The 12,372-nt window shown below is 44.0% G+C and overlaps 1 protein-coding gene and 1 non-coding gene across 2 annotated transcripts; one reads left to right on the top strand and one right to left on the bottom strand.

The window, feature by feature from the left end:
* The first annotated feature begins 4,540 nt into the window (after positions 1 to 4,540).
* LOC132884530 (uncharacterized) lies at positions 4,541 to 5,953 on the top strand. The gene is made up of 3 exons (XM_060918392.1): positions 4,541 to 4,946; positions 5,313 to 5,487; positions 5,695 to 5,953. The coding sequence occupies exons 1-3, from the start codon at positions 4,541 to 4,543 to the stop codon at positions 5,951 to 5,953; spliced, it is 840 nt and encodes a 279-aa protein (XP_060774375.1).
* A 6,346-nt stretch (positions 5,954 to 12,299) lies between these two features.
* On the bottom strand, positions 12,300 to 12,372 carry trnar-acg (transfer RNA arginine (anticodon ACG)). Its single transcript has one exon. It is a non-coding gene; the product is annotated as a tRNA-Arg (tRNA).

Below are 12,372 nucleotides of genomic sequence, written 5' to 3'. Positions count from 1 at the left end.
AGCATATTTACTGTTGATATCAGGTGACATGTCAAACAACATACATGATTTCAACAATATTTACAGGGTCATAATAGACATTAATTAGAACAAACACCAGATATATTTTTTTCTGGTTATATATTGGGAAATGAAACAAGCTGCTGATACTAAAAGCTTTCAGGTGAGTAACAGCACAATCATAAACCAAAACATTAAATGAAAAGAGAATGTCTGCACTTTTTCCTGACCTAATCTGAAACAGAGAAAACACCACTATGCCCCACTGAATGGCAAACACCATGAGGAATTTCAGACATTCACAGTGAGTATCTGATATATACAACATACAGAAATGTGATATCTGTATTCCAGCTGTTAGAAATTACACAAGCTGCCAAAGTGTTACACTCTGACAATTCAAATAACCAAATTTTACAATCATGGTGAGCAGAAAACCATCTCAAAATGCACAACACATCGAACATTAAGTTGGATGAGCTACAACAGCAGAAGACCACATCAAGTTCCAGTCCTGTCAGCCAAGAACCGGAATCTGAGGATACAATGGCGATAGACTCACTGAAACTGGACAGTTGAAGATTTAGAGAAAGACGAGGAGAATTTTTTCCCCAGTAATCTTCAACTGTATAATCACCAGTGGCAGCTTGTGGACTAGCAGGACTAAGCCCTCCTGTCTTTCAAAAAAAAAAAAAAAAATCAGTATAATATTTCATTTTTTGGCTTCAACATTGTCTTATTTTGGTTAGGACATTGGACTTGAGTTGAGGCCTCCATTGCTTAGACATTGCCTGTTGGAATTTTGATTTTGTCCAATCACAGCCCGCCTTTTCGGGCTAGGGTCTCGCGCCGCTGGATTTTGGTACAGTAGGACGGGCTGTACGAACCTGTGGCGAAACTTTCCTCCCACGTTTTTCGGGGGCCGAACCGCAGGGGCGTGGCCTACCGTCTCGCACCTAAAACGTGGTCAAATTGTAACAAATGTGGTATCAGTAGATAGCCCTAAGTGAGACGAAACGGGGGATACTTGTCTGACGTCTGTACGACCTTCCTGTCTGGAACAGCGGCCCAAAACGCACTCGGCCAAAGGCCTCATAAAAATAGTTGAAAATATTCACAAAAAAATCGGGAAAAGGTGCTATTGACTTGGAATCAAGTCTACCCCCCCCTAAATCGAGGGTGCTGAGCGCGCCTGACTTGGAGCCGAGTCTCTAGCACCTTCACGTCCGGAGCAGCGGCCCGAAAAGCACTCGGCAAAAGGCCTCATAAAAATAGTTGAAAATATTCACAAAAAAATCAGGAAAAGGTGCTATTGACTCGGAATCAAGTCTGCCCCCCGTAAATCGAGGGCGCTGAGCGCGCCTGACTTGGAACCAAGTCTCTAGCACCTTCCTGTCCCGAGATACGCCCAAAGGTGAAAGGTCAGAAAAAAAGTGTAAAAATATTCGTGAAAAATTACCCGAATGTCCCCGCGGCTTCAAAATCGTCGCACACCCTAAATTGGGGTCCCCGATTGTGGCTGAGGTGTCCGCGAAGCCGTAGGACCTTTAGTTTCAGAGTTATTCAAAAACAAACCCTAACCCATTCATTTCAATGGAAGGCCCCGCCTTTTCAGGCTAGGGTCTCGCGCCGCTGGATTTTGGTACAGTAGGCCGGGCTGTACGAACCTGTGGCAAAACTTTCCTCCCACGTTTTTCGGGGGCCGAACCACAGGGGCGTGGCCTACCGTCTCGCACCTAAAACGCGGTCAAATCGTAACAAATGTGGTATCAGTAGATAGCCCTTAGCAAGACGAAACGGGGGATACTTGTCTGACATCTGTACGACCTTCCTGTCCGGAACAGCGCCCCAAAACGCACTCGGCCAAAGGCCTTATAAAAATAGTTGAAAATATTCACAAAAAAATCAGGAAAAGGTGCTATTGACTCAGAATCAAGTCTACTCCCCCCTAAATCGAGGGCGCTGAGCGCGCCTGACTTGGAACCGAGTCTCTAGCACCTTCCTGTCCCGAGATACGCCCAAAGGTGAAAGGTCAGAAAAAAAGTGTAAAAATATTCGTGAAAAATTACCCGAATGTCCCCGCGGCTTCAAAATCGTCGCACACCCTAATTTGGGGTCCCCGATCGTGGCTGAGGCATCCACGAAGCCGTAGGACCTTTAGTTTCAGAGTTATTCAAAAACAAACCCTAACCCATTCATTTCAATGGAAGGCCGGTAGTGAAAATTTCCCCCAAGTCCCACTTGCCAAAAAACATCCCAGCGGAAGGTGTTAGGAGCACGTTTCAGCCCATTTGGAGTCTATCGGTACCTATTTTGGAGACATGATTTTTAAAAATGTTTTTGAAAGGTTAGGCCTCGTTCCGGGTATAGGATACTGTCAATAGGCCTAATTCCGGAATTGAAGTCCAATGTCCTAACCTGGTCCAAACTCAATTTTGACGTGCTGGGACGTGCCCTCGGACCCTAAGCCATGCCCCCAAGGTTTTTTGGGAAAACCGGACAACTTTATCAGGAAAAAGGCCCATAACTCGGTCCACGAAAGACACCCGAGAAAACTTTTACCATAGGGCCGGACAGACCCGGCTCCTCTACCAAAACCCAAAGGCGCGAAACCTAGGCCCAAAAAAATTGACCGTTTTTGGAGGGAAAATGAAATTCCAACCTGTAAGTCTAAGCAATGAGTTAGGTTAGGATTCGTTCCGGAAATGAAGTCTATTTCCCTAACCCGATATTTGGCTGTTGGAACTCCTTCACTTCAGAGCGAGCCCTTTTGCAGGCTGAAAGTTGTATGTGTACAAAAAAGGATGCGTGGGGCTCAGGGTAACCATATTTAACGGATTTTTGAAAAAAAAAAAATTGGCCTCATTGCCAGCCCCTACGGATGGGTCAAAGGCCTAATACCCTTACTCGACACCGTGGGCCTAAAATCATCCAAAAAATTTTTTTTCCACTCCCAGGGCTTATATGGGATGCTGAAACACAATATCCCATCAGAAATGACTTTTCTGACTTTCTTAGGCTACGTTTACATTACGTCGAATCAGCGGATCATCCTTAAAACGATTCGCGTTTACACTAAAACCGTTAGCCGTGCACACAGCAACGCCAATACGCGGATACGCTCGGCTCTGCAGGCATCCTGCGCTCCAAATCACTCTGCCCTGAACAGCGAGTGCCCTCTGGAGGGTGCGCACTCCAGCCCTGCGCAGCTCACAGAGCGCGCGAGTGAAGTGCACAAGCCACGATTCGGGACTGAGCCGCTGTGTGTGAGATCCCAGAGCATATCACTTACTACTTGCAAGTGGAAGGATGGCAAGCCTAAAGACAATCATAACTACACAATGGGCAGTATTTGCATCAGTATTTGCAGCATTTTCATACTTTTATACTCTTTAATGAAAGGTGATACAAGGCGGAAGTCCGCGCCATTTTTCAGCAGTCGCGTCACATGACCAACGCCAGCGAATCAGGAAGGTGGATGTCACAGTGACGTTGTCCAATGACGACGCCAGCTAGAGCTCAGCACAAGCGTATCCGCGTATCTGCGTATTCGCAATGTTTACACAGCACCGGAGCTGACACGATCTGGATTGAATACGTGGACGCTGGCGTATTCCCGTTTCCAGGCGATTCCAGGCGGTTTAATGTAAACGGACAGTGCATCCGCGAAGCAAACGAGACAGATACGGTCTAGTGTAAACGTAGCCTTAGAAGAAGCTCTCTGCTGCTACTGCCCATCCCCCACACACTTCTTTCACAAACAAAGGAGAAGTAAGTCAAACACAGGGTCTCTTATGTAGACAATATTTTTGGACTGTTTAGTCAGTTAGGAGATTAATCTTGAAGTAAGGAACATAATCTATTGTGTACACATTTTTCTGGAATGGAATATCTGTTGGACTTCAAGACTAGGGAATCGTATGTTATCACATGTGTAACTACTTTTTATTTATATTTTAGCATGCCGCTGTGTCCATTATGCGATGTGGACCACAAATACCTCCGCCAACACCTCAGGAAAGGCCATCATGTGGTAAACAATGATGAGCTGGACCTATTAATGTTGTACACGAGTGGGCGGTGAGTTTTTTTTTTTTTAACAATATTGTATCAACTCAATGTCTGATATAATAGCATTTGATGTTTTTATATGTTTTTATGAGTTTAAGTTTTTTAAGTTATATTTCTCTTTATTTACTTCAGAGGAGTGAAGGGAAGACTCTATTGTATGGAGTGCCAGATAAAATATGTCCGGCTGGACAAACATTTCCTCCAGTCACACAAGAACTGGACGGTGAGCTTTTTGCACAGATATTTGCACACACATAAGAAACATGACATTGAGACATTGAGCTTTTTAAAAATATAATTGTACACAAAAGAATTCTGACAAGATGAGACAACAATTCTGTTTAAATCACTACACACTTATTACCATTCTTTATTAGGCTGAACAACGGAAGGACATGTACAACCAGGGGATACAAAAAAAGCACTTGATGGCCTCAGGGCTCTGAGGTTGACTTTCCCGGTTCTTCCAATGGTCAGCCAGCTGGACATCACAGAAGAAGATCTCAGGGAGGCGCCAGCTGACCCAATCCCGCCCGCCTCCCCTGATGCCCCCGCCGGTCCTGCCGCCTCCCCCGATGCCCCCGCCGGTCCTGCTGCCTCCTGTGATGCCCCTGCCGGTCCTGCTGCCTCCCGTGATGCCCCTGCCGGTCCTGCTGCCACCTCCTCTGCTGCACCGGCACCCGCAAAAGGACGCTCCATCCTCTCATGCCCCGGGTGTCGGGCAAGGGAAGAGGCAATCCGGCGCCTCCGCCATAACAACATTCTGCTTCGGGCCAAAATCAAGCTCCTTATGGGGAAAAAAGAAAAAAAGAGGGTGAAGTTTCAGAAGAGGAGGGAAGCTGCCACTGAAGATGACAGTGGAGAGCCTGGATATGGTTTGTATATTTTTTAAATGCTTTTTTCCCCACAGCTCTCCAAAGATTCATTTCCTTGCTAAACGGAGGCAGCTGTGACCTAATGGTTAGGGAGGTGGAGTTAAGATCAGAGAGTTGCAGGTTCAAACCCCACCCCTACTTCTCCCTACACCTCGATCCATGGCTGAAGTGCCCTTGAGCAAGACACCCAACCCCACATTGCTCCAGGGACTGTAACAAGATTGGTTCCAAGTCACCTATCCCCGCAATAGGGTCGGTTCCACAAATCAAGTCTATTGGCCTAACCCTAACTGTAAATTGCATTGGAAAAAACTGTCAGCAAAGGGTAATGTAATTTATTGTTAACTTCCTGCTGCATTTTTGTAGAAATACTCCTCTCAAAATATAAGGGACGCATCACCACCGAGAATGCCACATGCAAAGAGCAGAGCAACACGCAGCAGCGCGTGCAGTCGGTGCGCCAGTTCCTTATTAACAGTGCGGTGGGCGACGTGCCACATGCTGACCTGTTATATCTGCGCGACCACAGCAGGATCCGGGAGTAAGTACTGTTTTGTTAAATGTGCAGTAAACAGTATTTCATTGCCCTGTATTTATACTGAGCAATCACAAGGTTGAATCTATTCTGATAAAAAAAGTGTAATGTCAATGTAATGAATGTTGTGATGATCACTTATGTGGTCATGTGTGTCAAAGAAGTTGTCATTTGTGTCAAATCCCCCAAAATTGTCTTTTTTAACTTTTTTAGAGCTGTGAGAACATGGGTTGCATCCGGCCTGAAGCCCACCACGGTCAAAAAGAAAATTATTGATACCAAGGATTTTCTTAAGTGGGTGGGAATGGCGTGGCCGGGGGGTGTCCGGCTCTCACAGAGATCCATAGAGGGTCTCAAAGATGAGCTCTCTAGAGAGCTACGAAATCTGAGGGGCAGCGTGACGTCGCACGTGGTGTCTGTCAGGCGCAACAAATCCGGTAAGGTCATTACTGTGTCAGGGCCCAATCTATAGACTGCAAACATAGATTAATTTTATTTAATATTTAATAGATATATTTCCCATATAGTCCTATTCATGTGTGCACTGTACCGTGAAGCTTTTGAAATCTCAATATACTTTTGAAATGATGATAAAGGTTGTCTATTTGTATTCTATTCTATTCTGTTCTATTCTATATTCCAGAAAATGTCCTCCCCTTGGCTGTACACTGCAGCTTCATTAAAAAGGCCAACAAGCTCCTGCCCCAATTTTTCAGTAAGTCTATACATACATTTACATATCCAAAATTATAAGGGTGTTAATGACTTACAATTGTTTATGCATATATTTTTTCCTGTAATATTTTATTTACGTTTTCTTAGAGAAAGCTGTGACAACCAAAAAAAGGCCCCAAATTCAGAGATTTCTTGCCCTGCTGGCGGGGCTGATAATTAGTGAGACTGGCCACAGGATCACAGTGTTGAAAAACATGAGGGGGACTGATGTCCTAGAGGCTCGGGAAGCGGGGCAGTGCCACGTGATATATGTATGTTTTCATCTCCATTCATGTGTTTAGTAAAGCTCTTTCATATATTTTAAAAACAATATATTTCATATATTGGACATATGGGGCAGCCGTGGCTTAACCGCCCCTTTGGATAAGTGTAATGTAATGTAATGTAATATGTCTGTTTTACTCATCGTGTCCTCATACAGGTGAAGGAGCACAAGACACGCCGCACATTTGGCGATGCCAGGGTGCCTGTGCACGCCAATGTCTACCGCATGATGAAGACCTGGATGAAAAGGAGGGAGAACCTGCAGGGCTGGGGAGGCCCCTTCTTTTTTTCCAGTAGTGCTGGGGGGAGGGCGCCACTCCTCTTGGAGGATTTTAAGAGAACCTGGCTGGACCTGGGCTTCCCCGCACCCCCACCAACGTTTAACGCTCTAAGGAGCTCATTGGCCACTCATGCGAGTACAAGAACGGTCCCTGTCACAGTATGTATGTATGTATGAAAGTATGTTTGTATTATATATATGTATAAGAGTTCAATATCAAATTTAATTGTTCATGTCTCCAAAACACGTACCAATACACTCCAAATGGCCTGAAACATGCTCCTAACAACTTTCCCCAGGAGGATTTAGGGCTGTGGGAGAACAAGCCCGAAGTGTCCCCATGACCTTCTGTTCCATACTGTTCTATTAAAAGTGTGTTTTGAAATGTTTGATGTTATTGTATTTCTTTAAAGTTTTTTTGGCTTATTAAAGATATGGAAGTGCATTAAAGTTATTGAATTGCAATAAAATGTTTTTTGGTGTCCAGGTTCCAGATATCAAGTCACAACCCTATTTTGTTCCATATATCAAGTCTCAATTCCAGATATCAAGTCTGAATTCCAGATATCAAGTCTCGATATCTGGAATTGAGACTTGATATCTGGAATTCAGACTTGATATCTGGAATTGAGACTTGATATATGGAATTGAGACTTGATATCTGGAATTAAGTCTGAATTCCAGATATCAAGTCTGAATTCCAGATATCAAGTCTAGTGTAATAGCAATGGCATTTGATAGAGGAGCCCAGTCTGTACGACCCTGTGGTGAAAGTTTCCTCCAATGTCTTTCAGGGAGCGAGATATAAGGGTTTTTCCTGATAAAGTTGTCTGTTTTCCAAAGAAAAGAGTGTGGTGAAGTGTCTTATGGTCTGGTGGCACATGTCAGCACATCAGAATTGAGTTTGGAGCAAGTTCCAAAAAACTAGTCTGGAACCCAGAAACCGAGTCTGGGGGGTGTGGCTTAGGGCCAGGGTTGGTGCCCCAGTCTATCAGAATGGAGTTTGGAGCAAGTTCCAAAAAACTAGTCTGGAACCCAGAAACCGAGTCTGGGGGTGTGTGGCTTAGGGCCAGGGTTGGTGCCCCAGCCTATCAGAATTGAGTTTGGAGCAAGTTCCAAAAAAGCAGTCTGAAATTCCACAAACTAGGTTCTTGGAATATTCCAGGAACCTAGTCTGTGACAATGGCCACCCGGTGGTAGGGTACTATATTGCAACAAAATTAGTGGAAATTAGGCTTAAGGGGTTTTATTGCGGTATAAAATTGTAGGAAGGTCGAAAATTTATTTCAAAGGTGTCAAAAAATTTGTAATAACCTTCTACACAATCTCCAAAAGTGACCTATGCCACAGGATTATTATTTAATAGCTTTTTTAAATTTGGGACTTGATTTGTGGAATCGAATTCCACCTAGACAGTCTATTCTCCTACATTTTCAAATGTTTTAAAGATTGCTATTTTGGACTTTTGTGAAGCCAAGTACAACAGCACCATCATAAAGAAGAAGAAAAGAAAAATAAACAATGATATAAAATGAGGCTTTGGGCAAACTGAATGAGCCCAGCGCTGTAGATTCACTCAGCGAATCAGGAACAGCCTTGTCAGATGATTACACAGAGTGACACGCCCCCTAGTTATAATCTCCATATGGACTAATACTAACTCCATTTCCAGAAAAGTTGAGATATTTTCCAAAAAGCAATTAACACAAATATCTGTGATGTGTTAATTCATGTGAACCTTTATTTAACTGACAAAAGGACAAAGATGAGATTTTCAAAAATTTTACTGACCAACTTAATTGTATTTTGTAAATATAAACAAACTCAGAATTTGATGCCTGCAACACACTAAAAAAAAAAAGTTGGTTTATCTAATGGTTATTAGATGGTTTCAAGATGGTGGCATGTACGGTACGGATGCAGCAGTCCCTCGCAAACCCAATAACATGGTGTTTTGAAATGTTTCTTCAACTATGTCTACATGTTTGTATATGTTAAGACACAAGTACAGTCGCCAGTTTCTGTTGAATATTGGCAGAACAAGTGAACACAGCTTGACAAGCAGCACAAGAACAAAATCTCTAGAGCCTCAGCCTACTCTGCCAGATCACAACGTCACTGACTTCAAGTACTGTTTCCTATCAGGAGAGGGGGCACTGCAGGCATTGTGAGAGGAAGCAGGAAAGGGGAAAGTGCAGAGGGACACGGGCTAGGCTAGCGGCTCATCCAAATAGACCGGCAGCACCATCCATCATATTTGCCAATGTTCATTTCATAGACAATAAGATGGACCATGTACACCTTCTGAGAGCCACCCAGTGCGACACAAGAAAATGTGTTTGTATTTTCACAGAAACATGGCTAAATAACACCATCCCGGATTCCGCCATACAGCTAGACTGGCTAATGTGCCACATAGCTGACGGAGCCTGGGGAGTGGGAGGTAAGACCAAGCAATGCTCGGTGTCAGGATATGATAGTGGTTTCTAAACACTGTTCAGCTCTGGTGGAGTTTATGATTATGAAGTGCTGAACTTTTTACCTGCTGATGGAATTTACAGCTATTTTGTTAGTAACTGTATACATTCCACCCAGCACTAATAACAGCAACAGAGAGGCAGCACTAAATGAACTGTACCAAGCTATCAGTGAGCAAGAGCCAGCCCACCCAGATAGATTTCTATAGGGGATTTTAACTATGCCAATCCAAAGTCTGTTTTACCCAAGCTACACAAACATGTTGATTTCCCTACAAGAGGAAATAATATACTGGACCTTGATTTCACTAACAACAAAGGAGCATACAAGGCTGCCCCCGTCCCCCACCTCGGACTCTCTGACCACATCACAGTTATGCTAAAGCCAGCATACAGGCCAAGGGTGAAAGTGACCAAATCAGTTCTGAAAGAGATACACGTACGTGTGCAGCCAGAAGGTGCTACTTCTGCACTTCAGAACTGTTTTGACATTACAGACTGGGACCGTGATGCAGGCAGCCATGTACAACCAAAACATAGACCCACTAACCCTTCACACACCTTCTTCAGTCCCCTGCCTTCTGGAAAAAGGTACCAGAGCCTCCAAGCTACCGTAGCTCCACCAGACTGGCGAACAGCTTTATATACCATGCTGTCAGGATGCTGAATTCTCTCTCTCCCCTATCTCCAAATAACTCAGTCTGTTACTAAAATTCATCTGTAGTATTGTCAAGTAATAAAGCACTTGTCACTTTATGACACTTCCTCACCTCAACATCTGCTCACTACTCATCCTGTAAATGGATCATGATTTGCATATTGCAGATACTCCTATATCCTTAGCCATTTTGCACTGTTACTATTACCATTTGCACTAATACAATTTGCGCTGTTTCTGCTTGTGTGGTATTGTGTGTGTGTGCTTTTTTTAAAATCAATGCTTGTTTTGTTTGTGTATTTATGTCTACACTGAGGGTCTTGGAGAAACAATATTTCAATCTGTGAAAAAGCCTGTTTGCATGGCTCCGTCCTCCATTGCACAGTTGCTCTGTTCACTAGCTGAGCTCTAGTGCTCCCTTTTTAGTGAGCTCAGTCAGCAGGCTGGTAAAGTCAAAAAAATTAGGAAAAACCTCCTGTAATAGCCAGCCAGCCCCTGGAACTGCCTCACCCCTTTTTGGTCTTGAGTCTTGGGCAGGCCACAATCACTGCATTCTTATCAATTTAGGGACGCACCTGCCCATGACCCAAGTGAAAGCCCAGATACTGTACTTCCACCCACCAAATTGCACACTTCCTTGGGTTTGCTGTGAGTTGTGCATATTTCAGTGATCTCAGGACTGCCCATGGGTTTTGGAAATGCCACTGCCAATGTCCCTGTGTGCTCGTGACAGGAATTGAACTACTGTATGATGCAATGGCTGGAGCGCACCTCTGCAGAGCAGGGACCTAATGTGTGAGCAATGTCCACTGAGTAAGCCAGCTGGTCCACGATGTCCAGGGAAATGTGTTCGAAAATGTCAGCAATGATATTCTTCACTTTCTCACCTGCTTGCTCCAGAATGCCAGACACTCGTAGATTCCATCTTCTTTTATAGGCATCCAGGTCGCTGCATTGTTTCTGAGGACACTGTTCTCTTTTTCTAAGATGTGGACTTTACTTTGTAAGGCGACGACTTTATTTGTCACGTCTTCTACCTGTTTCCCCATAGAATCAAGGATGTCGGTGACACTTTTAATGGGATTTGTATTATCTTTAACCATTGCCTCAAGTGACTGCAGCCGTTTGAGAGATTCTTCTTGCATCTTTTCAATTCTTTCCATTATTATTAGCAAAAGCACGATGGGCACAGCCTCTTTATAATCCTCGTCATTGGCACGTGTCTTCGACTTTTTGGCTGGTTGTGGTTTCGGAGTTTCTGGTAGTGGCACCAAACACTGTTCCATTCCGTCTTGTAAAGCATCTGGTTCAAACTTTTCACTCAGAGACTTTCTGGCATACAAATCCATTACAGCGCAGCTATCTTCCTCTGTTTCCATATTGACGAATAACCTGAAAAAAGTAGCAAGTATGCTTACCAACTTATGTTCACTTCTCCTTTAGTTAGCAGGTTCACTGAATGGTTAACTCAAGGCGCAAGCTGGATAACAGTGAATAAAATGAAAGAAAACAAGGATTGAAAAATTGTTTCTGCGCGAGGTCCTTGTAGTCGCTATTTAATTTATCAATTAGGTTCATTCTAATCAGCCCTTAAGCATATTTAGCAATTCAGCACATTAGGTTTCATTCATCATGTTGCGGAGCTACACAAATCACATATTACACTGATGCCATCTTGGCTGCCCCCCTGTTGCTCTTCTTCTTCACGAGCAACTTGGCTTGTATATTTGTCCACCTCTTTCTCCATGGCTATAGGTTCTAAATCATCCTCAGACAACCAACCAAAGATTGAGGATGAATTTGAAGAGCCTTTTTGTCTCTTTCAAAAGAATTAGTTTCAAGAACAGACGCCACTGCAGAGAATAGTATAGAGTCCATGTGGACACAAAAAAAGCCATTGGTGCACATGATGTCATGCATGCAGCACCGCTAACCTGTAAATCGCTGTGATCTAATAATGGCGAATGAGCTTTTAGTGATTTTTGGAGCAGAATTCATATGCAAAAATGTATTTTTGAATGAATTTTTTTATTTATACGCTAACTTAGAAGAAGAAGAAACCTTTATTTGTCACATGCACACTTCAAGCACAGTGAAATTCATCCTCTGCATTTAACCCATCTGAAGCAGTGAACACACACAAACACGCCCGGAGCAGTGGGCAGCCACACCAGAGCACCCGGGGGTTAGGTACCTTGCTCAAGGACACTTCAGCCCAAGGCCACCCCACGTTAACCTAACTGCATGTCTTTGGACTGTGGGGGAAACCAGAGCACCTCGAGGAAACCCACGTAGACATGGGGAGAACATGATCCACACAGAAAGGCCCCCACCAACCACTGAACCCAGAACCTTCTTGCTGTGAGGCAACAGTGCGAACCACTACACCACCCTTTAAAATTTTCGAGCCAGCCAGGAGTCGAACCTAGAATCTTCTGATCCGTAGTCAGACGCATTATCCATTGCGCCACTGGCCC

Source organism: Neoarius graeffei, chromosome 1 (genome assembly GCF_027579695.1).
Source record: "Neoarius graeffei isolate fNeoGra1 chromosome 1, fNeoGra1.pri, whole genome shotgun sequence".
Lineage (NCBI taxonomy): Eukaryota > Metazoa > Chordata > Actinopteri > Siluriformes > Ariidae > Neoarius > Neoarius graeffei.
The sequence above is the reverse complement of the archived record's forward strand: the minus strand, read 5'-3'. Positions and strand labels throughout refer to the sequence as shown.